Source organism: Cygnus olor, chromosome 28 (genome assembly GCF_009769625.2).
Source record: "Cygnus olor isolate bCygOlo1 chromosome 28, bCygOlo1.pri.v2, whole genome shotgun sequence".
In the NCBI taxonomy this organism is placed as follows: domain Eukaryota; kingdom Metazoa; phylum Chordata; class Aves; order Anseriformes; family Anatidae; genus Cygnus; species Cygnus olor.
The window spans coordinates 831,826-856,931 of record NC_049196.1 but is presented as its reverse complement, the minus strand read 5'-3'; the positions used below and the strand labels follow the sequence as shown (position 1 = coordinate 856,931).

The 25,106-nt window shown below is 68.5% G+C and overlaps 1 protein-coding gene across 5 annotated transcripts; it reads right to left on the bottom strand.

The window, feature by feature from the left end:
* Window positions 1-14: 14 nt before the first annotated feature.
* On the bottom strand, window positions 15-24,917 carry ARHGEF2 (Rho/Rac guanine nucleotide exchange factor 2). 5 transcript variants are annotated; one of them, XM_040538863.1, is made up of 26 exons: window positions 24,808-24,917; window positions 21,392-21,710; window positions 20,989-21,154; window positions 20,493-20,598; window positions 20,340-20,379; window positions 19,391-19,505; window positions 8,329-8,479; window positions 7,561-7,628; window positions 7,412-7,475; window positions 7,008-7,137; window positions 6,814-6,923; window positions 6,582-6,728; window positions 5,815-6,065; window positions 5,602-5,727; window positions 5,207-5,324; window positions 4,839-5,096; window positions 4,192-4,268; window positions 3,914-4,083; window positions 3,686-3,753; window positions 3,123-3,314; window positions 2,732-2,985; window positions 2,567-2,608; window positions 2,432-2,482; window positions 1,935-2,345; window positions 991-1,181; window positions 15-834 (listed from the first exon to the last, which is right to left on the bottom strand). In XM_040538863.1, the coding sequence occupies exons 2-26, from the start codon at window positions 21,682-21,684 to the stop codon at window positions 771-773; spliced, it is 3,663 nt and encodes a 1,220-aa protein (XP_040394797.1). In that variant the 5' UTR covers window positions 21,685-21,710; window positions 24,808-24,917; the 3' UTR covers window positions 15-770. The 5 variants fall into 5 exon arrangements, with proteins under 5 accessions (XP_040394797.1, XP_040394796.1, XP_040394799.1 ...); XM_040538862.1 differs by lacking the exon at window positions 24,808-24,917 and having other exon boundaries at window positions 2,732-2,799; window positions 2,890-2,985; window positions 21,392-21,681; XM_040538865.1 differs by lacking the exons at window positions 19,391-19,505; window positions 20,340-20,379; window positions 20,493-20,598; ... (1 more) ...; window positions 21,392-21,710; window positions 24,808-24,917 and adding an exon at window positions 16,805-16,943.
* Between the last annotated feature and the right edge of the window lie 189 nt (window positions 24,918-25,106).

The following is a 25,106-nucleotide window of genomic DNA, read 5'->3' as shown; positions in this document are numbered from 1 at the left end:
TAGCTCCAAACAGGTTTTTATTTTAATTTTTTTTTAATTATTTTCCTTTTTTCTATTTTTTTTTCATTTTTTTTTTCAGTTACGCCGAGGGAGGACGACGACAGATTGCAGCCGCTTCTGGCGGGGCCGCTCCCACCCCAGGGGGGTTTCTGTGGTGCCCCCCCACCCCCCGACCGACCCCAAACCCAGAGTTTTGGGGCAGGGGGTGGCTCAGGCTCGCCCCCCCCCGGGGACGTCACGGCCATCCCAGTGCTGCTCACAGTGGGGATGGATCCTGCCCCGCACTGGGACGCACTGGGACGTACTGGGACCCCCCCCACTCCCCAACACGGGGTCATTTGGGAATTGCTGGCCCTACTGGGCGGGGAGGGGGGGGCACTGGGGGCCAGTTTGCAGCCCCCAGCCCCAACCCTGCCCCCCTGCCCCCCCCCCAGCTGCCTCCTCCCACCCCAATAAGACAAAATAAATAAATTAATCGGGGGGGGGGGGGGGGATATCAGCCCCAAACCACTGCCCCCCCCCCCACCCCCCAGCTTGCAGGATGGGGTGGGGGGGACGACCCCAAACCCCGTTGACCCATAAGGCTCCTGTGGGATGAGCAGCTCCCCAAAGGGGGAGGCCTGGACCCGCTGCCCCCCCCCCAGCCTCCCTCCACCCCCCCCAGTAGCTGGATGCTGCCCCCCGCGTCTCCTTGGGGGGCTGCTCTGGGGGGGTCTGGGGGGGGGGGCAGGGGGCCAGGAGCTGGTCCCTAACTGTCCGAGGAGCCCCCGTCACCCTCCTTCAGCTCCTGGCTGCTCTCCACCTCCTCGGGAATGTCTTGCATCCTCAGGAAATCTGCGGGGAAGGGGGGGGGACCACGCCGTCAGCACCCTCCAGCCCCGCTCAGGATGGGACCCTTGAGCCAAATTCCCGCCCCATGGGATATCCGTGCCCCCCCAAGGTGAAATTCGCCCCCTCCCCATAGCACTGGGGGGCCGGATCTGGACCCACCTCGGGGGCTGGCGGGGGGGCGAGCGGCGGCTGCCCAAGCCCTCGTCCTCCAGCAGCGCCTCCAGCGCGTCCTCGCCCTCCCGCAGCCGGGGGGGCTCGCCCCGGTAATCCAGCTCGTCCCGGGGGCACGTGGCAAAAGCGTGGTGGTGCTGGAAGGAGAGGCCGGGGGGGCTGCTGCCGTGGCTCAGGTGCTGCGGGGGACGTGTTGGGGGGGGGGGGGGGACGACACAGGGAGGGGGGGTGTCAGCTGCAAGCCCCCGGACCCCTGCGGGGTGAGGCCGGGCACACTCGTGGCATGCGTGAGCGTCACCCCCCCAGATAAATAAATAAAATAGTAAATAAATAAAATAATTAATAAATAAATAAAACAAACAAATTAAATAAAATAATAAAGAAATAAAATAATAATAAAATCCCTTCCCTTACCACCGGGGGGTGAAGCTGAGATAGAGCGTGCTGCCGGCACACTTGTGCCATGCATGAGCTCCACCCCCCCATATAAATAAATAAATAAAATAATAAATAAATTATTAAAAAATAATAAAAAAAAGTCCCTTCCCTTACCTGAGGGGAGGTGAAGCAGAGATAGAGCGCATCGCTGGCACACCCATGCCATGCGTGAGCGCCACCCCCCAAATAAAAAAAAAATAAAATAATAAATAAATAAATAAAATAATAAATAAATAAATAATAAATAAAATAATAAATAAATAAATAATAAATAAAATAAATAAATAAAAAATAAATAAATAAAAAATAAATAAATAAAATAAAAATTAAATAAAAAATAAATAAAATAATAAAAAAGTCCCTTCCCTTATCTGCAGGGGGGTGAAGCTAAGATGGAAAGTGTCACCGGCACACTCGTGCCATGCGTGAGCACCGCCCCCCAAAATAATCAATTAATTAACTAATTAAATACATAAAAAAGTCCCGTCCCTTACCTGCGGGGGGGTGAAGCTGAGATAGAGCGCGTCTCCCGCCGGCAAGCTCCTGCGGCGCGGGTCGGTGCCGCGGCGTCCCCGCGCGCCGCCCCCCTCCTGGCGCAGCGCCGCCAGCTGCCGCTGCGCCTCGTCCCGCTCGCGCTCCAGCCGCGCGCGCTCCTGCTCGCTGCCCCGCAGCCGCCCCTCCAGCCCCGCCACCTCCTGCGCCCGCTCGTGGCAGAGCTGCCGGCAGCGGGCCAGCTCCTCCTGCAGCAGGGCGTGCTGCCGTTGCAGCAGCGCCAGCTCCGAGCTGGGTCTCTCGCCCGGCCGAGCCGTTTCGGTCGCCGCCGGTGCCGCTGCTGGCTTCTCGCGCCGCTCAACGCCCTCCTGCAGCCGCAGCTCCAGCAGCGTGTCCTGCTGGCTCACTACCGCCTGCGGGGCGAGGTGTGTGTGTGTGGGGGGGGGTCAGGCGGATGGTCCCCCGTGCCGCCCCGTGTGCCCCGTCCCCGTGCGCCCACCTGGAGGCCGTGCAGCAGGGCGTAGAGGTTCATGAGCCGCTGGTTCACCTCCTGCGGGCAGAGGGAGCGCTCAGCCAACGTGTGTGGGGGGGAAACTGAGGCACGCTCGCACCGCGGGTTCTCCCCCCCCCTTACCTCCTGGGGTGCCCGCTGCAGGAGCTGGTTGCCGTTCCCGTCCTGTGGGAGGAGCAGAGCGGTCACCCCGGGGTGATCCCGGTGCAGGGACACCCCTGTGGTGTGGGGATACCTCCCCGGTGTGGGGACACCCCCCCAGTGTGGGGACACCCCCCCTGCGCTCACCCGCTGCCCGGCGTCCGAGTCCGCCCTGCAGAACTCCGGGGCGCCGTTGAAGCTGCCGGCGTCACCGTCTGCGGGGACAGAGAGGGGGGTGAGGATGGGGGGGGTCCCGGGGTTGGAGCAGCCCCCCCTTCCCCACTCCCGGGCTGCCCCCCGCTTACTGCTCGCGCCGGGGCTGGGGCAGCTCTCGGCCTCAGCGAGGTGGTTCTGGTCCCGCTCGCGCCCGGCGCCCGCCAACATCTCCTTCAGGCACTCCACTGCGGGGACACGCGCCGTGAGCGCCCTCGGGGACACCCCCGTGCCTCAGTTTCCCCATCTTCAGCATCACAACCCCAGGCACCGGGGGGGAACCTGGGGGGGCTGCGGGGCTGGGTCCCCCCCCCTCCCCTCGCACCTTCCCGGATGGCGTCGTGCATCAGGCGCTCGCCCCGCGAGCCCTCGCTCGAGTCGGAGCGGAAGAGGGTGCGCGGGGCCAGGGTGGGCGAGGGCTCCTCGCAGCCGCTCGTCAGCGCCAGCATGTCGGCGAAGAGCCCGACCTTCTCCTCCAGCAGCGCCGCGATCTTCCGGTCGTGCTGCAGGATGCGGTCTGCGGGGCACAGGGGGCGTGACGGGGGGACAAGGGGATGGGGACGTGGGGACACGGGGATGGGGATATTGGGACACAGGGATGGGGACACAGGGACACCAGGACATGGTGACATGAGGATGGTGACAGGGGGATGGGGATATGGGGATGTGGGGATTGGGATATGGGGACACAGGGACGAGGATATGGGGACACCGGGACATGGGGATGGGGAGATGGGGATGGGGATATGGGGACGTGGGGACACAGGGATGGGGATATGGGGACACCGGGACACAGGGATGGGGATATGGGGACACCGGGATGTGGGGACACGAGGATGGGGATGTGGGGACACGAACGTGGGGACATGCCACCACCACTGCCCCCACCTTTCAGCTTGCGCAGGGACGCCTCGATCTCCGTCTCAATCAGCGGGAAGTCCTGGCGGCTGGGGCAGCTGCAAGGGCGGGGGTTCAGAGCATCTCCCCCAAACCCAACGCACCCCCTCCACCCACCCAGAGGCCGCATCCTGCCACAGCTCCCGGCACAGTCACCCCATCCCGGCCCCGCTGCGCACCCCACAGCCACGGGAACCCCCCCCCGGGGGCGGCACTCACAGGCTGACCGCCTGCTGGATGAGCTTCATCCAGTTGTTGCGGTCGTCGCGGGAGGCGGCGTGCACCTCGTACATCTCGGGCGGCGCGGCGCTGATCAGGAACATGCCCTTCTCCTGGTTGGCGATGTCCCGCACGATCAGGTTTTGCAGCGAGATGACAGCCGGCTTGTCCTGCGGGGGGGGGAGCAGCCCACACTGTCACCGTCCCATGGGGTGCCAGCGGTACTGCTGTGGGCAGGGGGGGTCTGGGGGGGGGCAAGGGGGGCTGCCGCAGCTCACCAGCATGGGGAAGGTGTACTTCTGGTCCTTCTCTTGCAGGAAAATGAGGACGTCCGTCATCAGCAGCACGAGGACGTCTGGGAGGAAGAGCAGGGAGGATGTGGGGTGTTGGGGTGGGGGCACGGCTGTAGCTGGCACCGCAGTGTGCCCCCTCCCGGGCACTGTTAGAGCCACGGCTACTCCCAGGGTTGGCTTCCAGCACCCCGGCACCCTGCTCCCCCAGCAACCCCGTCCTGCATCACTTCCCTCCCCTGGTGCCCCTTTCCCCAGCACCCCACTCCCCAGGCACCCCCATCCCCTGGTACCCCCAATTCCCTGCCACCCTGGTCCCCAGGACCCCCATCCCCTGGTACCTCCATCCCCTGGCACCCTGCTCCCCAGCATCCCCACCCCCTGGTACCCCATCCTCTGACCCCCTGGTCCCCAGCACCCCCACCCCCCTGGTCCCCCACCCCCTGGCACCCCAGGTCCCCCAACATCTCCATCCCCTTGCACCCCACCCCCATCCCATCCCCATCATCCCCTTGCACCCTGCTCCCCCAACATCCCCATCCCCTGACACCACCTCCCCGAGCATCCCCACCCCGTCACCCCCCACCCTGTCCCCCCCCCCGTCCCCCTGTGCCCCCCCCAGCGCCCCGCTGCACCTTTGAAGCGCCCGGCCGCCGTCTTCCAGAGCATGCAGCCGCTGTGCACCAGCTTGCGCCGCAGCAGCTCGTCCCTGCCGAAGAGGCCGGCGCGGCTCTCCCACTGCAGCGGCGCCTTGGCACGCCCGTCCACGCGCCGGTACACGTCCCAGAGCCGCGCGTTCATCTCGCAGGCGTGCACCTCCTCGTTGACGGCCGAGATCAGCTCCTTCACCAGCGTCAGCGCTCGGGACAGGTCCGCGGAGTCACTCTCGTTGTCTGGGATGCAGGAGGGACGAGGTCAGGGCTGGAGCCCCCCCCCCCCCCGCCTCGCACCAGGCACGCAGATCCCACTGCGCCCACCCCGCCCCCCCCCCCCAGCCCGGTACCTTTGGAGTTTTTCAGGATGCGCTCGATGAGCACCGGGTACTTGGTGATCCTCTGCGTGACCAGCAGGATGCACTCGGGCACCCCGTGGCGCCGGAGCAGCGGGGACCGTGCCATCCTCTGGGGGGGGGGGGGAGGGAAAAAGGCAAAGGGGGGGCACCCCGTGAGCTGCATCCAGCCCCCCAGGGACTCATCACCACGGGAAGGCAGAGGGAGAGTGAGGGAAACTGAGGCACGGAGGTGGTGGAGGGAAGGTGAACGGCTCTCCTACCCGTCCCCACCGCTTCTCCCCGGGCATGGAGCCCAGAGCCAGTGGGGGGGGGGTCCCCTGCACCCTGTCCCCGGTGCCCCAGGGGGGACCCCTGTGCCCCGGAGCCGCTTGGGGACGCGCCCTCACCCGGACGAAGTGCTGGAAGCGCTTGTCGCGGGCGAGCAGGTCCTTGTACTCCTTCACCGCCTTGGTGTGCCTGCTGCAGAACTCCGAGTAGGCTTTCTTCAGCTGCTCCGCGCTGCTGCCCGAGAACTGGGGTGGTGCAGGGGGGGCACCTCAGCGGGCTGAGCCCCCCCGGCAGCACCACCCAGCCCCAGGGGACCCCCCGTGCCACCCCACCTGGCCCACGAGGATGTCCCCAAGGCGGTTGATGACGAAGTTCTTGTTGCTGTCCTGGGCCAGCGAGTCGCGGCGGCGCTCCAGGAGCTGCGCCAGGAAGCGCTCGTGGATCTGGCTGAGCTCGTCCACGCAGGGGAAGATTTTCTGCACCGTGCCCGGGTCCAGCTGCAGCTCCTCCAGCATGGCCCTGCGGAACACGCTGCCCATGATCTTCAGCGTGCGCACGTGGTGGATCTCCGTCTGGATCAGCTCTGCCGTGGGGCGGCGAGGGGGTGAGAGGGGGCGAGCCGCGGCGTCCCGGTGCCCCCTGCTCTGCCCCCATCTCCACAGCCTTGTCCCTACGTCCCCAGCCTGTCCCCGTGTCCCCTGCCTTGTCCCTGCGTCCCCACCTCCGCACCCCCCTTCCTACACCTCTGACACCTACCTGGGTCCCCTGCCGTGCCCCCACCGCCCCCGTTTCTGCATCCCTCGCGTGTCTGACTGACCCTTGCGTCCCTTTCCCTGTCCCTGTGTCCTCATCCCTGTATCTCTGACCTGTCTCTGTCCCTCACCCTGTCCTTGTGTCCCCCCCCTGGCCAGCTTCCCCCAGCTCTGTGTCCTCATCCCCTCACCTCCGGCCTGTCCCCATGTCCCCAGCTCTGTCCCCAAGTCTCCCACCTCTGCCTCCCCAGCCCCGCATCTCTGCCCATCCCCGGGGGTTCCAGACTCTGGAACCCCCTCCCCATCCCCAGAGCCCCGGTTTGTCCCCGTGCCCTGTCCCCGCTCACCGTAGATGACGTCCTGGCGCTTCATCACGTCCATCTTGTGCTGCTGCAGGAAGCTGTTGTCCACGGCCAGGCTCCACGAGTCCGCCTCAAAATCCTTCTCGTCCGTCTCGAAGTCGCTCAGCAGCTGGTTGAGGATCACATCGGGGCCTGTGCGGGCAGGGGGCATAAGAGGGGGGGGGGGGTGGCACCGGGGGGGGCCCATGTCACCCGTGCCCCCCCGTCGGGTCCCCACCTTCGTCGATGAGCGACTCCACGGACAGCGTGCGGTTGCGCATGTTGAGGGAGTCGGTGGACTGGGACAGGATGCGCCGTATCCCCAGCGGAGACTCATCGTTCAACGTCCTGGGGCGGGGACATGGCAGGGAGGTGACGCCCCCGTGACGCCCCCCCCCCCAACCCCCCCGGCCCCCTTTTCGCCCTGCTTACCCCGCGATGTTGGTGGTGGAGACGCTTTTGGAGAGGGAGAGCGACGGGCGGCCGCGGCGGGGGCCCAGCAGCGTCTGGCGGAAGCTCTCCGAGGGGTAGATGGCCGAGTTGGGGCGCTCCCGGATGGCAGCTGGGGGGGGGGGGACACGGGGGCTCAGCACCCCCCCTCCCAGTCCCAAGCTGCTCCCACACCCCCCATCCCGCACGCAGCACCCCCACCACCCCGGGGACACCCCCATATCGGGCCCCCCCACGTGTCCCCACGCCCCCATTGCGCCCTGGGGGTGTCCCCAGAGCTGGGAGCGGGATCGGGGTGGCCCGGAGCTGGCGGGGAGGGGCTGTCCCCGCGTGTCCCCCCCCCCCCCCCCCCCCGCCCCCAGGACACGTCACGTCCCCCCACTCACTCTTGTTGCGCAGCGAGACCGACTGCAGCGCCGAGCTGTTCTTCAGCAGCGCCGCTTTCTGTTGCTGCGGGGGGGAGGGAAGCAGAGGCGTCACCGGCGTCCCCCATCCGCGTCCCCCCCCGCACCGAGTGCCCCCACCGGGTGCCCACCTTCTGCTTGACCTTGGTGCAGTTGGGCAGCGTGTCCTTGCAGCGGTTGTGGATGGTGACGTTGCAAGCTGCGGGACGGGGCGAGATGGAGGCGCAGCACCCAAAAGGCCAGGGGGGGCTCCCTCTTTGCTCCCCCGAGCCCCCCCGAGCCCCCCCCCCCCCGGCTACGGGGAGCCCCCCGGTGCTCGTCCCGGGAGCGATGGGCGCAGCTGCAGCGGGGGCCTCGGGACCCGCTCGGCCCCCGCCAGCTGCTGCCGGGCAGAGGTGGCCGGAGCGAGGAACCGCAGCTGCTGGCAGCAGCTGAGCCCCTGCGGCACCCCCGAGCCAGAGCCCTCAGCACCCAGCAGGATGAGGCACCCTGGGGTGCCGAGGAGTCCCCCTGCACACCCTGAAGGGCAGGGGAATGATGTTGGGCATGCCCAGGAGCGGGATTTTCTCGCCAGGGTTGGCACCCGTTGCCTCTCTGCATCCCGTGCCCGCACCCAGGGCACCGCCGGGCTTGGAGTGGGGTCTGCAGGGCTCTGCCTGCCCTGGGAGGACCCCCCCCCCCCCCGTACCCCCACACCACGATCGAGCAGCCCCAAAATAGACACCGAGCCGGCAGCCTGCCCCGTCCTGCGGCACAGAGGAGGCGGCAGCAACCGCGGGCACGCTGCCCAACCCGCAGATCCCAGTACGAGCCCCGACAGCTGGACTGGGGGCAACTGGACGGGCAGTCCCGCACGCCCACCGAACCCCGCAGCCCCACGCGGGCGCCCGGGCACTCACTGGGGCAGATGAGAGCCTCCTTGGCCGTGATGCTCTTGTTGCAGGCGAAGCACATGGTCATCCCCGAGACGGTGATGGTGGTGAAGAGGTGGCCGTTGGTGTAGCGCGCGTCCTTCTCCTTGCCCTCCTTCATCTTCTCCTTCTCCTTGTTCTGCCCAGAGAGACGCGGCGGGCGCGTGACGGGGCTGCGGCACGGCGGGCGCCCGGCACCCCCCACGGGCGCAGCAGCCCCCCGCTCCCTCGGGCTGCGGCTGGTGGCCGGGGGGAGACGCGGGACCCCGTTTTCCCCCGCCGCCCCCCGCCCCGGGGGGTCCCCCATTGCCGGGCGCTGCCGCAGCCCCGGCGGGGAGCAGGCGGGTGCCGAAAAGCCACCCCGCTCGCTCGGCTCTCCCGTGCTTCCCATCATCCGATAACCATGACAACCGTGAGGCTGCGGGAGAAATCCCCCCCGCCCCAGCACACGTCCCCCCCCCGTCCCCCCCCGGCACCGCAGTTGCCAGCCCCAATGGGGATGAGCAGCGGGGGCCGCGGCGGGCGGGGGGCCGCTTCCCTGCGCCCACAGGGTCACGGAGCATCACCGGGGAGCCGCGGTGGCGATGGGCAGCCCTGTGTGTCCTCACCCTTTAGCCAAAGTGTGCGTTTTCACCATTTAGCCCCAAAACGGGGCTTCGGAGGCCACTTGTGCCCCTCCCGCTCGGTGGGGATGGCAGCGGGTCCTGCCTGGGGACCCCGGTGCCACGGCGGCCGCCCGCGGGTTGCTGCAGTTTTGGCCTCTCGAAAAAGGGAAGGGAGCTGGTGGCTTCCTGAGCAGCTTCTGCAGGCTGCTCCGGCCCCAAGCATGTGGGGGGCCACAGGGTGCCCCCCACGACGCCCCCACCTCGGTCCCCCCCCTGGCAGGGAGGTTCTGCCCCCCAGCAGCCCGGCCGTGCCGTCACAGAGCCGGCTTTGTGCGCGCCCAGCCCCGGCCGTGCCTGGCACCGGGGTGCCCGCGAAGCACGCCCTGGCCAAGCCGGCCCCCCAAAACGTGGGGGGCAGCAGATTTGTGAAGCCGAGCTGGCACCGGGGGGGTGTGGGGGGGGTGAGAAGCAGGGGGTCCGCACCCCTCCGACACCCCCTCCCCACATCCAGCGCAGCCGTCCCGACGGAGAGGTGCCGGCGGCGGACGCAGTGCACATACAGGAGGCTCCCTGAGACTGGGGGGGGGGTGGGACCAAGAGGCAAAGACCCCCCCGGGACCAGGGAGGCTGAGCAGGACAGGAGGGAGGCGAGGAGGACCGGAGGCACGGGCAGAACATCCCCATCCCCTCCCTGGGACCGTTAGAGGATGTGGGGAGGACGCGGCCCCTGCTCCCATGTGGCACCGGGCGGGGGGGAGCCATGGTTAGTCCAGAGCCAGCGAGAGAGCCCGGCGGGGGGCTTCGGCGCTCACCCGCTCCCCGCAGAGGGGTCTCTCCGGGTCCCTTTCCTCCGGGAAGGGGGCGCAGGAGCAGCAGCACATCCCGGCCCCGCAGCCCCCGGCTGGGAGGGAGCTGCGCCCGCGGCCACAACATCTGCCCCGCGCTCTGTGCCGCGATTGTTCCCGGCCCCGTTGTGTTGGTTTTTGTTGTTGTTTGTTTGGCTTTTCACTTTTTTCTTTTTTTTTTTTTTTTTTTTTCTTCCTCCTTCTTTAAAGGGAAGGCGGCTCGGCGCAGGCCGGGGAGGAAAGGCCCCGCAGTTCCTGCCTCCCGGCCCCAACCGCAGGAAACAAAACAGCCAGGAGACAAAGGAGGGAGGCGATTTCTCTTCCTGCCGCCGCCGTCCCCGTGCCGTTACCCCAGCGTGACGCCGGGGCTGCTCCCCAGCACCGGCTCCGGCTGCGCCCCCGGCCCCGCAGCCGGATCCCGGGACCCCCACGGGCAGCGGGGTCATGGCGTGACCCCGCAGGGTCCACGTGGCTGGGGCCAAGCGCTGGGCACAGCCCTAAAACCATCGCTCCCGGATGCCCTGGCGGTATTTTGGGGGCCGAGCGCTGTTTTTTTTCTTTACCTGACACCAACTGCGCTGGGGTAAAAGCGGGGAGATTTGGGGGCAGCGGCCCCAAACCTGCAGTGGGGCAGGGGGTGCGCCTGGTGCTGGTGGCCCCACGCGGGATGAACGGAGCCTTTGTGCAGGGCGCCACAGGGGAACACAGAGGGTCCCTGTCCCTGTCCTGGTCCCGGTGCGGTGCCGACGGGGGCTGGCACGGCGGGGACAGCAAGAGGCATCCGGCCGGGGGCTCATTTTGGGGTGCCCACAGCGGGGTTGGGGGCAGCAGGATGGGGCTGGGGGGCCGCGCCCTTCCCCAAAGGGGATGCCCCATTGCAGGAGAGGGGTCCCCACCCCGGGGACGTCGGAGGCGGCCGGATGCGAGCACGTGGCTATAAATAACTTGGGGGGAGGAAAACAGAGGCCACCACCCGCCACCGCCCCCGGGCTGAGCAGCACGGGCGCATCCCACAGCCGAATTTCGGACGCCCCCAAACGCGCCCAGCCCCAGCTCCCTTCTGCCTGACCCCAAACCCAGCGGGCAGCCGAAACCCCGGATGCCGAGGCCGCGTTTGGGACCGGCACAGCACCAAAACCCCAGCGGGATGGGGGCGGCAGCCCCCCCACGGGCAGGGAAGCCGGGACGGGCAGGGAAGCCGGGACGAGCCGGGCGTTGGAACAAAGGGACGCGCTCGGACGCCTCCGGGCCCGAGTTTCGGAGGGTGCCCGGCCACCAAAACCCCCCGGGGAGGTGGTGGGTGGGAAGTCGCTCTGCTCCGAGCAGAGCTTTGGGGTTTTTTTAGGGCAGCGCCGGCGGTGCAACGCCCACGGCGGGTGTATTTATGCTGGCACGAACGGGGCTCGGCCCAAGATAGCTCGCTCCTCTTCCTGCGTGAGAACGCGCCCGCGGCTGCCTCCGTAGCTTGGTAACTCCAACCAGACCGGGGGAGGCGCGGGAGAGGCTTCAGCGCGCTGACAACCCCAGCTGCCACCGCCCCTGCCTTTTTGCCCCAAATACGTCAAAAAAAAAAGCCCCCCCCCCCACGCCGAGCAGCCCCCGGCCACGTTTCGCGGCTCGGCGCAGCTTCTCCTCCTCCTCACCAGGGGACGGGTGCTGAGAGCCGCGCGGGGCCCCCCCGAGGATGCACATTTGGGAACCACCGACCTGTCCCAAAATGAAGGGGGACGGTGACGGGGTTCCCAGCTGCAGCCCCCCCGCCGCCATCCTGGGGAGAAGTCCCCCAAAGTCGCCTTCTTGAGGCAGGACGGGACAAAACAGCCCCCGGAAAGCGAAGCAGAAGGAGAAAACGCCAGCTGCGAGGACGGCTCCGACCTGCGAAACGTGGCTCGGGTCCGCGTCGGCTGCGTCCGGGGGGGGGGGGCCGTGCCCCCCCCCCCGCGCGCAGAACAAAGCCGGCTTCTTCCCGGCGCTGCAACAAAAGATGCCTCCGAGCTGCACGGGGCCCAAACTGCTCCGAGACCTCTGGCAGCTCCGGCTCAGAGGGAGGGGTCCCAACCCCCCCCCCCCGCCCCCCCCCCCCAGCCCCTTCCTCCCGGCCCTGCGCACAAAAGCCCCGTTATGGCCCCAAATTCGCCCCCCCCCCCCCACCAGGGCGCAGCTGTCTCAGGTTTCCCGGCTGGGAGCGAAGCTGCGGGGTTTTATTTTGGGGAGGGGGCTCGGACCTGGTGCGGGACCCCCCCCCTCCATTTTGGGGACTCAGGGCACAGCAGCATGGGGGGGGGGGGGGCTGCTCTGCCAGGAGTCACCCCAAAAGTAGAGGTCCTGCCACCGGGGGGGGGGCTGGGGTCCCCACCAGGCTGCGCATCCCACCTGGCGCACGCCAGCCAAAGTGGAGGGGGGCCCAGGGCTGGGTGCTGCCCCCCCCTCCCAGCCCCTCGGGGGGCCCCCCCCGTTCCTCGGGGGGTGACAGCTGGCGGCAGCAGCCCGCGAGCAGCGCCCAGCCGGGGCCAGTGGCTGCTCTCCAAGCGCCTGGGATCCGTCACGGGGGGGTGTGGGGGGCACCGGCGGCCCCGGGTGGGGCGAGGCGGGCTTTGAAGAAGCTGCTTTTAAACAGAAACCGCTCCCCCCCCCCCCCCCACCCCGACACCGCCGTGCCTGCGTGCGCAGGAACCAACAACCACTTCCCCCTGACACCGGACCCTGGAGAACGCCTTTTTTTTGGGGGGGGGATGAAACCTCCAGGGATGAGCCCCCCGGGGATGAGCCCCCCCCATTGCCGAGACCCCCCCGGGGGTGACCAAAAAGACCTGGCGAAACTCAGCCCTGGCCAACTCGGAGCTCGCCTGCCCCGTCCCTGCCACGCGCCCTGGGGAGCTCCCCAAAAACCGCCCCCCCCCCCCCAATATTTTGCATGGGGGTAAACCGAGGCACGAGGAGGGGGGGGGGGGGAGCGGAGCCTCGCACGCTCGCTTGGCCCCCCCCAGGCAACAAAGCCCTGCCAAGCCCAGGCACCAGCTGCCCCCCCCCGGCCCCCCCCAGCCACCGTTTCGCCACGCCAGCGATTGCCAAACGCGCTCCGGAGCCCTGCTGTCCCCCCCCCCGCGGCCGGGGAAGCGTTCCCGGGGGGGGGGCCGGCGCCTTGTGCCTCAGTTTCCCCCCCGGGAACCTTCCCCAACCCCCCCCCCCCCGCCGGGCTTTGTCTCCGCCGCGGCGCGGACAATGCGGCCGGGGACCGGAGCTTTCCACGCCGCCAAAACGGGGCCCCCGAGGCTGGGGGGGGGGGGTCGAGGGGGGCATGTTGCAGCTGCCCCCCCCCCAGTGTCGGTGCAGTGGAGGGGGGCTCATTGTTCCCCCTGCCCACGCCGCGCACCGGGGCAGGATCTGGGGGCTCCCCGCGCATCCCAACCCCACGCGGGGCAAAGAGCCCTCCCCCCCCCAGAATTCCACCCCCCCCCGGTCACCGCACCCCGGAGCCCCCCCCAGCACCCGACTCACCCGGGCAGGCTCCTGGGCTCCCCCCGCGCACAGCAGCGGAGCTCGAAACTTCGCCCCCCCCGCAGCTGGGCGGGGAAGGGCAGAGCCAACCTCCGGGAGCCCCCAACGCGGGGGGGGGGGCACCGACCTGAGCTGAGAACCCAAATCCCACCCCCGCCCCCTTCCCCAAACCCCCCCTCCCCGGACCCCCTCCCCCCCCCAACCTTGGCCGCGCTCTCCTTGCTCCGCTCGCTCCTCGCCCGGGCCAGCGCCTCGATGCGGGACATGGCCGGGAGCCTCCCGGCCCGGCCCGGCCTCGCCCCCCCCCCCCGTGGCGGCCTCCGGCCTCCACCGGGCTCCTCCCTCCCGGGGGGCGGCCCCGCCGCGGGGAGGGCCCCGCCGGTGCCGGCCTCGTGGAGCCCCCCCCGGGGTCTTTGTTAAGAGCCGGGGGTCCCCCAGAGCGCCCGCACCGGGATAGGGGGTGGTGGCGGTGCTAAGCGGAGTCACCCCGGAGTCACTCCGGAGCGGTGCCCCGGGGCTTGGCTGGGCTCATCTCTCGTGCCTCAGTTTCCCCTGCCCAGCTCTGGCCCTCCATGTGGGCCCCTTGGCAGTCCCACAGCTCTGGGGACTGCAGCCGGTGCGTCCCGCACCCTCGCTGGGCAACGCCGGAGCCTTTGGCTCAGTCTGGGGGCCCAAAGTGGGAAGAAAAAGCTCACGGGGGCACCGAGCCCACTGTTTTGGGGTGGTCTTATGGGAATCCAGGCGTTGGACGCAATGGTCCTTGTGGGTCTGTTCCGATACTCCATGACGAAGCCCCTGGTGCCCGGTTCCAGCCAGGCTCACCGCACGCTCCCCGAGGGAGAAATGCCCCAAAATCCAGGGGCGCAGCTCCCACGCCTTCACTCCTGGGGCCGTGACTTCTAGGGGAAGTCACAGCCCCAAAACCAGCTCACGGCCAAGGCACACATCTCATCCCCGCCCCCCCCGGCTTTCGGCAGGGTTTCGGCAGGAGCCGGGTCCCACCGAGCACCACTGGCACACAGGGCGGTGATGTGCACCGGTGCTAAGGGCTCAGGAAGTCCGACTGAGGACGCATTTTGGGGAAATTCTGCTTTTTCCCCTTAAAACACCGATTTCAGAAAGGGCCCCAGCGGGAGAAGCTGACCCGACGCAGCTCTGGGGTGCTGCCGAGCCTGGAGGCAGGGGGGGCACGGGGCTCGTTTGGGACATTTCTGGAGACCCCCAACCCCGGCTCGCTGCCAGGACCTCGCCACCCGCCAGGGACACTTTATCCCCGTGGAAATAGTCCCCCCCTCGGAGGGGCGACGCGAGTGCAGAGCTCCCGGCCTGGTTGAACATTAACTCGCCGTGCGGGGAAGCCGGGATCTGTGCAGCTCCCCAGGGATTTGTGCAGCTCCCCCGGGATTTGCACAGCTCTGCCCCAGAGATAACGCGGCCGCGTTTCCCGGGGCGAAGGAGGCACGGGGATGGGAGACATGGGGATGGGAGGCACAGGGATGGGAGGCATGGGGATGGGAGGCACGGGGACAGCTCCGAGCCGCAGATGGAGCCGGGGACCGGTGCCACGCTCCCCGTGGGGCCAGAAAATGCTCGGCTGTGCTGGGCACCGCGGCCCCAAGGGGTTAAAGCAGGCGAGCGGTGGTGCTTTCCACTGGGCGCTGCTCACTCTGGCCAGGCACTTCGTGCAGTTTCGGGTTAACCTTGTGCCCCTCCACTTTCCAAAATCCTCCCGGAGGATTTTTGGGCACTCAGCCCCCCGCTGTCCACTGGGGGCACGCCATGCAAACAAGCGGCCTCTCGCCGGCACATCCCAGCCGGTGGCACTCGACACTCGCCAGGAGGAGCGGAGGCCGTGCCTCGGGCCGTAAGGCAGCGCCAGCAGCTTTTGGCTTAATCAGTAACCAAAAAAAAAAAATCAAACACCAGTGCTGGAGCCAGCCGGGGGGTGCCACCACCCCCACCACGTCCCTTCCGAGCCTGGGTGGGCGTGGGGGACAAACGTTTGTGCTCGAGCCGCTGCGCGCTGCCCTCGCTCAGCTCCAGGGGAAAATGTTCCCAGCAAGGGAGCAAAGAAAAGCTTTGCTTTCCCCCACAGCGAGGCCATGTAAACAGGGGTTTCCTCCGCGGCACCAACAGAAGGGGATTGTTTCCCGAGGCCGAGGGGCCGCCTGGCCCCGTGCAACGGCTTCGCAGCGGGGGAAAAGCTTCCCCAGGGCCGCGCCTGCTCCCGAATCCTGGTCCTGAGTTCCGGGGCGATGCCTGCAGGGAGCGAACCTGGCCGCATCCTGCTCCCTGCCGGCGGCGAGGGCAGAGGAGCTGGGAGGTGGAGCGGAGCGGCTGCCGCTGGGAAACGGAGCCCAGACTTCGGCGCTCCTGGACGGCGAGCGACGGCCTCACTCTTAATTAACCGCTCTGGTAATTAACCGCTCCGTCCTTCAGCGCTTTGTCGAGGCAGCTGCGGACGTTACCCCCGGGCGGGCTCGCTCCCAGCAGCCTCCTGCTGCCAAGGCCGGGCTTGGATGAAATCTCCTCACCGGGGAGCAGCACAAAACCCGCGCCAGGCGGCGGCGAGGCCACCCGAGCCTCGTGCCACCAAAAAGCACCCGGGCGTGGGGAGGCCGCGGGCCTCCTTTAACCTCCAGCCCGGTTCCGAATTTCTCATTTCCTCCTCCAGGGCAAAGCCCTCTGGCCGGAGCTTGCTTCTGCTTCCCCCCAGGCAGCGTCGGGGCGGCGTTCGTGCTGGTGTTTGCTGGCAAATACCCCAAATCTCAGCCTGCTTTCACCCCGTCCCCGCGGCGCGGAGCTGGCCTCCATCCGGACCCTGCCTCAGCCCCAGCCTCCGCACCGCGCCTCCCCTACGGAGCCCCAAAAACCGACGGAAGGAAACGGCGAAGGGGCGGCCGGCTACCCAGGGGAGCACCGGGCTTCCCCTCATCTCCCCAACAGGGCAGGATGTGGCCGGTGGGGAGGCTCCAATGGTGCATGGGAGGGCTCAGCACCCCCAAACCCCCCCTGTCCCAGTGCAGCCAGGCCGGATCCAGGCGCTGGAAAGCCCCGCGGCGCCGCGAGCATCACGTGGGGGGAGAGGGCCCCGCGTGGCGAGGGGGAAGCGGCGGCCGAGCGGGACGGAGCCGTAAAGAACCCGGGAAGGGGGGAGATGGGGTGGCAGAGCGGGGACCCACCCTGTAACCACGGAGTCCCCAGCGAGGCCGCCACCATCCCCTCGCCAAAACCACAGCCGGGCATCGCCGCAGCAGGGACGAAGCCCCTGTGGCATCGCGGGTGCGTGGTCCTGCTCCAGAGGGGGGCCACCCCTTGCTGTGCCCCCCAGCCATCACCGTGCCCCCCAACCATCACCGTGCCCCCCAGCCGTCACCGTGCCCCCCAGCCATCTCTGTGCCCCCCAAACCATCACCACCAGCCGGATCTGGCCCCATGGTGTCGGGGGCTTTCCTATCGGGATCCCCGGAGCCGCCCCGAGCCCCCCGCCGTGCCGAGCCCCCCGCCATGCCTCACCCTCGCGGCAGGACGGCCGTACATGGCTGCAGCTCCGCGGCAAGAGGCAGAGCCAGGCCCGCGGGCAGCGGCGAGCCCGGCCCCGGCGCCTGATTATTTTTCCTTCCTGAAATAGCTCAGCGCCGTCCCTCCCCTCCGCCGCCTCGCCGCTCTCGACGGCCGCGGCCCGACCCGCGCCCGGCTTCGCCAAACCCCGCGTGGTCCCCTCCAGCCAACCCCCGGGTGCCGCACGGGGACCCCTCGGGGTCCCCTCTTTCAGATTTCCCCCTTAATGGTGGCACCAATGTCCTTCGGAGCCCCCCCCTCTCCTGTCCCTGTGGTGTCCCAAGGGACCCCTGTCCCCCTGTGGCCACAGCAGCGGCTCTGTCACCGCCACCTGATTTTGTCCCCCCCTCGGCCACCAGCACCCCTCTGCTGCAGTGACCCAGGGGGACACCCCGCAGCGCTCCCTGCCACCAGCCCCAGCACGGGGGGGGGGGGCTGGGACAAAGCCCCCTGCATTTCCCTTTGTCCCCGTGTGGGCACACAGGAGGTGGAGGGGCTCTGCCCGCTCCCAAATGCAACCCCGACACCTGCGATGTCCCCACTGTCCCCCTGGGGGTGGCTCTGCCTCACACCCCTGCTGCATCTCCATCACCCTGGGTCATGCAAGTGGCTGGTGGGGATGTCACCCCCCCAGGCAGGGACATGTCACCCCCCCAGGCAGGGACGTGCCCCCAGAGGCATCGCGACCGGTGCAAAAGCGCCACCAAACCCCTTCCCTTTGCTGAGCCCCACCTTCCCCTTCTGGGAAAGCCAGGACTTCCCATCCACCTGCTGGGAAAGTCCCTTAGGAGCAGGCTGGGGGGCTGTAAAGGCACCGGCAGCCCTTTTGGGGGGGTTTGGGGAGCGATCTGTTGGGGGGGGGGGAGCTTGGCCCCGCTCCTGGTGCAGCGCCTGATGCAATCGCTGCGCGAAGGGCTCCGGCCCCGTCCCCTCCCCGCTCGCAGCGGCGCTTTCACAACAAAACTCTGCCAGGCCGGCGCGAGCGGCCGCGGCCCCTTTTCTCCCCTCCCTGCCAAAAATAAAACTAAAAAAATTAAAAAAAAAAAATCCCAAACGCCGATTTCAAACCGTTTGCAGCGTCGCGGCCAGCTGCCGAGCGGGGTGGAACGGGGACTGCTGCGGGGTTTGGGGGGCACAGGGAGCCGAGGAGGGGGGATTTGGGCAGCTGCTGGCGTGGGGACGGCCGGGCCCCCGGTGATGTTCACAGCTGGCTGATAATCCTCTGCCTGGGGGGGCTGGGGGGGACAGCAGGATTAACGGCCTCGCGTCACGGCAAAGCCCCGCGCCTCTGGGGACCGGGTGGGGTTTGGCCCCAGAAGGGTTGGGGAGGAGAGCAAAAAGCCGTTGGCGCTCCCCAGGTGCTGCGTGCAGCACCGTGCCTCAGTTTCCCCCGAGCTCCCAGCCCCGGGGGCTGGGGACGCCTCTCCCAAAAAGCAGCTCCAGCAAAAGGGGCGCAGGGAGGCTCCTGCGTGCCCCCCGGGGCGCCTCAACCACGGATCTAGGATCCCGTCGCTGTTGCTACGGGTGGGAACGGGGAAACTGAGGCACAGGGGGGGTCCCGCCAGGGCCCTGCACCCTCCCGGTCGCTGTTCATGGACATTTACTGGAAAGCAGTGGGAAGAAAACCGGCCCAGATGAATGAGTGGCTGCAGGAAACCGCTCGGAGGCAGCGGAGGAGCCCGAGGGAGGGCGCGCGGGCGGTGAGCTCAGTGCGCAAACAAACGCCCGCCACCAGGAAAAGCCTCATTTCCTCGGCCGCTGCGTGGGCCCAGCCCCGCCGCCTGCAGCGCACCCAGGGTGCCCACAGAGCATGGCCCCGGGCCACCAAAGTGTCCCCGGCACACCGGGACGAGGAGCAGCCGATGCCACCGGCAGCCCGGGCTGCTGCGAGGGGCGAGCGGCTTCGCACCGGCCCCCTCTGCACCCATGGGCACAGCGGTGCTGCAGGCACACCCACAGCCCTTGATGTCCCCCGTCACCATCACACCCAGCGGCACCACGGCGGTGCCGGCCAGCCCCTGGGGACATCGGGGGCGGCCAGGACGGGGGTGATGGCACAGGCACCGAAACCGCATCCCCGGTGCCCGGGCAGGAGCCGGTACCTGCCCCGCTGGCGCAGCTCCATGAGCGCAGCCCCGCTCCCGTTTCACCTCCCGCTGGGTTTTGGGGAAGCGGAAATGTCCAAGATGCCCACCAAGAGCTGGGGGGGGCCTGGGGGGACAGAGCGAGCACCCCAGGACTCGCCCAGGCACTGCGCTGGGTGTACACGGAGCTTTTCCCCTCTCTGGACCCCAAACCCCGGAAAGCAGCCAAGGATAACATCAAGCAGAAAGGGGAAACTGAGGCACAGCATCCCCAAAGGGCAGCGGCCAGCGTCACAGCTGCAGAGCCCGGAGCGAGCCCCCATCCCACCCCCGACCCTGACTCAGCATTTTGGGGAGCACCCCACGCCCCACCGCTGCCCTGCGGCCTCAAGTGCCTGGCTTGAGGGGTCCCAGCCACGGATGCTCCCCCCCCCCCCCTTCATCTCCTCCCCCCTACCTTCGTCTTCCCCGTCATCCTCCTGATGAAGCTGAGGGTTCGGCCCAGGGGGCTCTCTTCCCGGCTCCCCGGCTCGCCCGAGGCCGCCAGCTGCCCGCAGCTCCCGGCGCCGAAGCTGCAGGAGGAGCAGGATCAGCCGCACAATCCCCCTCTGTCCCCGGGCGTCCGCGGGCCAGGAAGTAGGGAGGAGCGAGCCGAGCCGCCGCGGCCCCCCGGCTTCTCCGGGGTGGCTGCTCCGCTGCAGCTGGGCCCGGCACAGAGCCCTTCTGTTCGCTCCCCGCCGAGCCGGCCCCGCACGGGGGCAATGCGGGGACCCCTGGGGTGGTGTCGCGGGACGGTGCCTACATCCCCTCCTTGGCCACGCCGCGGCGTCGCCTGCCCCACGAGGTTCGGATGGGGCAGCCCCATGGCTACGGGCATGTCCCCAAGGTTCTGGGGTGACCAACACGGCCCCTTTGTGCATTTCCCACAGCAAAGCCAACCTCGGTCCCGTCCACGCTTGGCAGAGGGTGAGATGCCCCCTCCGAAACCAGCAAGGTCAGGGGGAGGCTCAGCACCCCCGTGCTCCCCAGCTGACCTCCCATCCCTGTCCCCGTCCCCGTCCCCGAGTGGCTCCCTGCCAGTCCCAGTGCCCTGACCCCCCCGGCGTGCTGCCCTAATGAGGACGGGAATGGGCTGTGACAGGCGCTGGGGCTGCGGGGCCCCACGGGCACAAAGCGCCTCGAGGCGGGGTGGGGACAGCGTTGTGGGGGCACCGTCCCCTCCGGCCTGGGGGGGTCTGCTCCTGGCGCCCCCCGTGATGTGTGCCAGGACCCCACCAGCCATTAGCCCGGCAGGGTGCAGGATCAGTGCCGCTTTGGGTGGGCCGCCTTCGCACCCCAAAATAGGGGCCAGGTGCTGGGGGACATCACCCGCACCCACTGCAGCCCCCTCGTGCCCCCACACTCACCCATTGGCCAGGCTCTGCTGGGAGGTGAAGGGGGAAATTTCTGCAAGGGCAAAGAGACGGAGCCCAAATTAAAGGAGGGGCTGGGATGGGCCAGGGTCCCGTTGCCCCCACACCTCCACCCGTCCCTGGGGGGCCACGGGCGCTGCCACTCACCCACTGCCGCGGGGAAGCTGTCGATGACGCCGAGGGATGCGGATTTGGCGAGGGCGCAGCCGCCAGCGCTCCTGGCCCGGTACACCTGCAGCCTCCGCGCGTCCTCCTGCCAGCAGGCATGGGGTCGGCACCACCAGGACCACCGGGGTCACCGGGACCACCGGGATCACCGGCCCCTGTCCCTGCCACAGTCCCTGGGCGCAGGGCGGTGGCTGCCCGCTGTGGGGCCAGCAGGGTCCCCATGCACTGGGCGGTCCCCGGGCTCATGGACCTTTAATTTCCCCCTCCCCAAAATTAAGTTCCCCCCGGAGAATAACGCAGCCCAGCCCTGGGATGATGGCGAAGGCACCCGGGGCGGGGGCTCTGCTGGGCTGTCTCCATCCACTGTGGTTCCTGGGGTCCCCTGCCCTCAGCCCTGCGCCGCCGGCTGCAGGGGGAGGTGGGTGCTGCACCCCGGGGTGGCAGGAGGAGGAGGAAGAGGAGCAGCATCTCCTACCTGCGCCCGCTGCAGATCGGCCTCATCCTCCTCATCCAGGGATAGCAGGGACTCGGTGCTGTGGACGAGGGGGGCTCGCCGGGGGTCCCGCCGGCGCCTCCCCAGCCCGTCCAGTTGCTCCGTGCTGGAGTCGATGTCGTCGGGGCTCAGCCCTTTGAGGCTCACACTGTGGCGGGGAGAGGGGCACCCTGAGCTGTGGCACCCCGGGGTGGGGGGCACCGAACCGGGGCAGCTGCGGCATTGGTGCCCCGAGCCCCACGGCAGCCCCATATCCGTGGGGCGAGTCTTGCTCGGTGCCTCGTCGGGGCAGGGGGTGTGCCGGGGGTGCTGCACGGAGGATCCTGACCACCAGAGCGGGGAGTGCAGGGTCTGGCGTGGGGACACGGGGTGGGGGCACCGCTACCTGAGCTGGTCGTAGCCGGGGACCCCGCGTAGCTCCTTGCCCGGCTCCCAGCTGTGCCGGCGGAACGGGTCCCGGCTGCGCATTGAGGTCCGCAGGGCACACGCTCGCCGCAGCGGCACCCCCCGGAACCGGTCTTCATCCTCGTCTTCCTCCTCCTCCTCTTCCCAGCTGGCCTCGGATCTGGGGCTGGGCAAAGTGACAGGCTCCAGGGCCGACATGCAGCGACGCTTCTGGCCCGGGACCCCGCAGAGGGCTCCTTCACAGGGGCCCAGGAAGATGTCGGGGCCGTCCATGCCGCGCTCAGGGCCGGGGCCGGGCGCTGCGGGACGGAGGAGCAGGGGCATCAGGGATGGATGCAGCCGGCCCGGCCCCAGCTGGGGGTATTGGGCGAGCTTGGGGTGGTCCCAGCTGAGCTCTGCAGACCCCATCAGGCCCCTCCAACCCCACAAGCACCCCCGCAGGCTGCTTTTACAGCCTCTCCTACAGCTCCAAGCAGACCGTAAAGCTGATGGTGGCCATAAAGAGGAGCTGCCCGTCCCGGCTGCATCCCCCCGCGCTGACCTTGCCAAGCCCCAAGCACCATGCGGGGCCCCCGACCCCGCAGAGCGATGGGGAGGGCTCCCGCCCCCCCAGCCCCCAGCCCTGCACGAACACAGCCGGGGGCTGCTCGGGTGCCCCTGGACGGCCCCCGGCTGTGTTTGCCCTGGCTCGCAGGAGCCGCCAGAACCACCCTCCCGAGGCCGGGCGCAGCCGCGCGCCTTGCTGCCGGTTACTCATTAAGCACCCAGGAATTTGGCTGGGACGAGAGCAGCTCCTCTCCACCATGGCTCAGCTCGGTGGGGCCGAGCCATTGTCCCCCCCAACACTGGCAACCACCGCAGGATGCAGCCCGTGCACCCGCATGCTTTGCTGCGGCTCAAAACCCCCCAAATTTCACCGCTGCGTGGCTCAGCGCCTCCCCTGGGAGCTGTTTCCCCGGGGAGAGGGCACTCAGGGGCTTTGCAGGTGCTTGGGGACGGGGATTCACCACCAGCACCCAGTCCCTGCGTTTGCTGGGGCTGGTCCCAGGACAGCAGCAGGATGGGACCCGCGGTGCTGCTGCCGTTATGGTCACGGAGCCGTCGGCACCGGGCATGGCATCGGCTGGGTCCCCGGGGAGGTTTTTGGCCTTTCGGTGCCCCAAACCTGAGCAAACCCTTCCGCTGCCGAGGCAGAGCCGCGCAGCCCTGCTCACACGCTCCTTCCCTCAGGTTCTGCGCACGTGGAGCCCGGTCTGTGGGGGAACTAAGCCCTGGCCATGCCCCATGGGGAGGCTGTGCCGTGCCGCCGAGCCCTGGGGCACCCCAAAAACCCCATGGGCTGCCCACGCTGAGCAGCCCTTAAGGAGAGGCCACGGTGGGGAGCAGCTTTCAGCCCTCAAACCCAGCTCCCTGCCACGCCTGGCCCCTCCAGTGCCCATTTAGCCCACGTTACATCCCATTAAACAAAAATCCCTTCTCCTGCTCCCTTTAGCTGGGTGCGGGCAGCCCCCAGGCTGCAAACCCTGTAAGCACCCCAAGCCCGGCAGCCCAAGCCCAGCGCTCCAGCCCGTGCCACCCACCCCTGCCCAGGTCCCCAAAAACCCAACAGCAACAGACATGGGGGGGCCCGGGGGGGTCCCAGGCTGCACGGCCGCCCCCAGCCCCGACTCACCCCGCTGCGCCCCGGCCCCGCAGGCAGCTCTGCCCCCAGCCAGCCCCGCTTGGGCCAGGCAGGGAAATGGGATGAGCTCAGGCGCTTTCCTGTTTTTCCATTCCCAGCGCTGTCAGCTGATAAAAAACTTCCCTCCGTGCCTGCCCGTTACCTGCCCCGTGGTCTGCCCAGGACAGGACCTGACCGAGCGGGCGGCTTTGATAAATACAGAAGAATCAAGAAATAGCGAAGAACTGCTGCTCCTGGGCTCTGCTCCCGGCGCAACCTCGTGGCGAGAGCAGGCAGAGCCGGAGCACTGCCGAGCTGTGCCCGCAGCTGGCAATTAACACGGCAATTAGCAGAGGCACCCTGTGTAAGGCTGAGCCTGGGATGGGGCGAGTGTCCCCAGCACCCGCGGCGAGGGCACGTCCCGAGAGGGACCTGCTGGGGGCCGGCGCTGCTGGCACTTCTGACCCTGCTCTGGGTCGAGCTGGGCTCGACCCAGAGGCCACCTGATGATTTATGGCCTGGCGGGTTTTGTGAAGGTGTCGGTGCCCAGAAAAGCGCCCAGAAGGTCCCAGAACTTCTTGCTTTAGTGCAACAAAGCAGCCGGGGACCTCGCAGCGTGAGCCCAGCCTCCTGCGCAGGGGCTGGCAGGAGCCTGGAGGAGCCTCGCAGCTGAGCAGTGTCCCCCGCAGCGATGGAGACGGGATGAAATCCCACCCCTGAGAGCAACCCTCCGGCATCAGCTGCCACCGCTTGCACCACCGTGAACCTGACCAGCCCCCCGTGCGCCCCGTCGGCACGGGGACACCGTGGGCAGCCTCTCACCGGCACGGCGCCGTTACTGCTCGGTGCCGGGATGCGCCGGTGAGAGGTCGGCTCCTCCGGGCAGCGATCCAGGCTCTGCCCCATCGGGGACGGGGTTTTCGGGGGGCTGCCCCCACCCAGCCCCTCGGCTCGGTGCTCATCGCAGCGGGGCACGCGGCCGGGCTGGGCACGCACCCGGCTCCTCCGTCCCTGGGGTGCTGGGGACAAGAAGTGTCCCTGGATGCCTCGAGTGCCAGCAGGGCTGGAGGGAATCCTGCGCCACAGCGCACCCAGTCTGCGCCTCGAGGCGTCTCCCCCAGCACTTTGGACCCAGCCAGGGCCAGGTCACAGTCACAGCTCCCAGGGGAGGAAGCAAGAAGCAAGCTTGCTCCCAACGGCTGCTCCAGCCCCAAATCCCCACCCCGAGGACACAGAGGAGCTCGTCCTCGGCTGAGGACCCGTGGGAGCACGCAGAGGGTGAAGGACACGGGCGCCAACACGGATTTCTCTTCGGGAAGAGCTGCGTTCCCTGACACCGGTGACCACCGACCGCCAGCACCTTGTTCCGGGGTGCCTGGGGGACGCTCGCACCGGCCACCGCTGCGGGACGGGGAAACTGAGGACTGGAGGGACAGGCAGCAGGCTCGAAGGTCCTGACATCGAGCTTTGCATCAAACCCTGCTGGCACCACGGGGGGGGTGGTGGGCTCTGGCAGCAGGGACCCGGGGGTCCTGTCCCCGTGTTCCCATGGGTGCAGCCGTGGCACGGGGCGAAGAGCAGGGGAAGGCACCAGCACGGGGCTGGGAGGACAAAGGGGACCAGTGGCAGGGGGCTGGATGGGTGCCGCAGGGCCCAGGAGGGGGGTTTGGTGGCCCCTGTGCCACCCCCGGCTCCGGTTTCCCCGCGGAGCTCCCCCCGGGCTGCTGGGGACGTACCTGTCGGCGGTGCCGTGGGGTGGCCCCATGGGACCCGGTGGTGGCGGTGGGCGATGCCGGGCGGGTACCAGCCCTGCTCCCAGCTCCCCACCCGGCACTCCCCTCCCCTGTCCCTGCCTCTTTCGCACACTGAATAAACCAGGAACCACTTGGCAAATCAGCTCCTTTTGCCTGTTAACCCTTTGCCCTGCACCGCTGCGGATACTCCGCGGCCCGGCGGTGGAGCACCCAGATTCCCAGGGGGCACCCCTGAGTTTGGCTCCGCTTCCCGTTCCTCCCCTCTCTCAGCCACGTGCCGT

What these genes read in the sequence shown, in the direction of transcription:
- ARHGEF2 (XM_040538863.1), bottom strand. Translation starts at nt 21,684, where the DNA reads ATGGACGGCCCCGACATCTTCCTGGGCCCCTGTGAAGGAGCCCTCTGC. An exon ending in CAGCAGAGCCTGGCCAATGG is followed by an intron (nt 19,506 to 20,339) that starts GTGAGTGTGGGG and finishes CTCCTCCTGCAG; the next exon opens with CTTCGGCGCCGGGAGCTGCG. An exon ending in CCCTGCTGCACGGCCTCCAG is followed by an intron (nt 2,346 to 2,431) that starts GTGGGCGCACGG and finishes CTCGCCCCGCAG; the next exon opens with GCGGTAGTGAGCCAGCAGGA.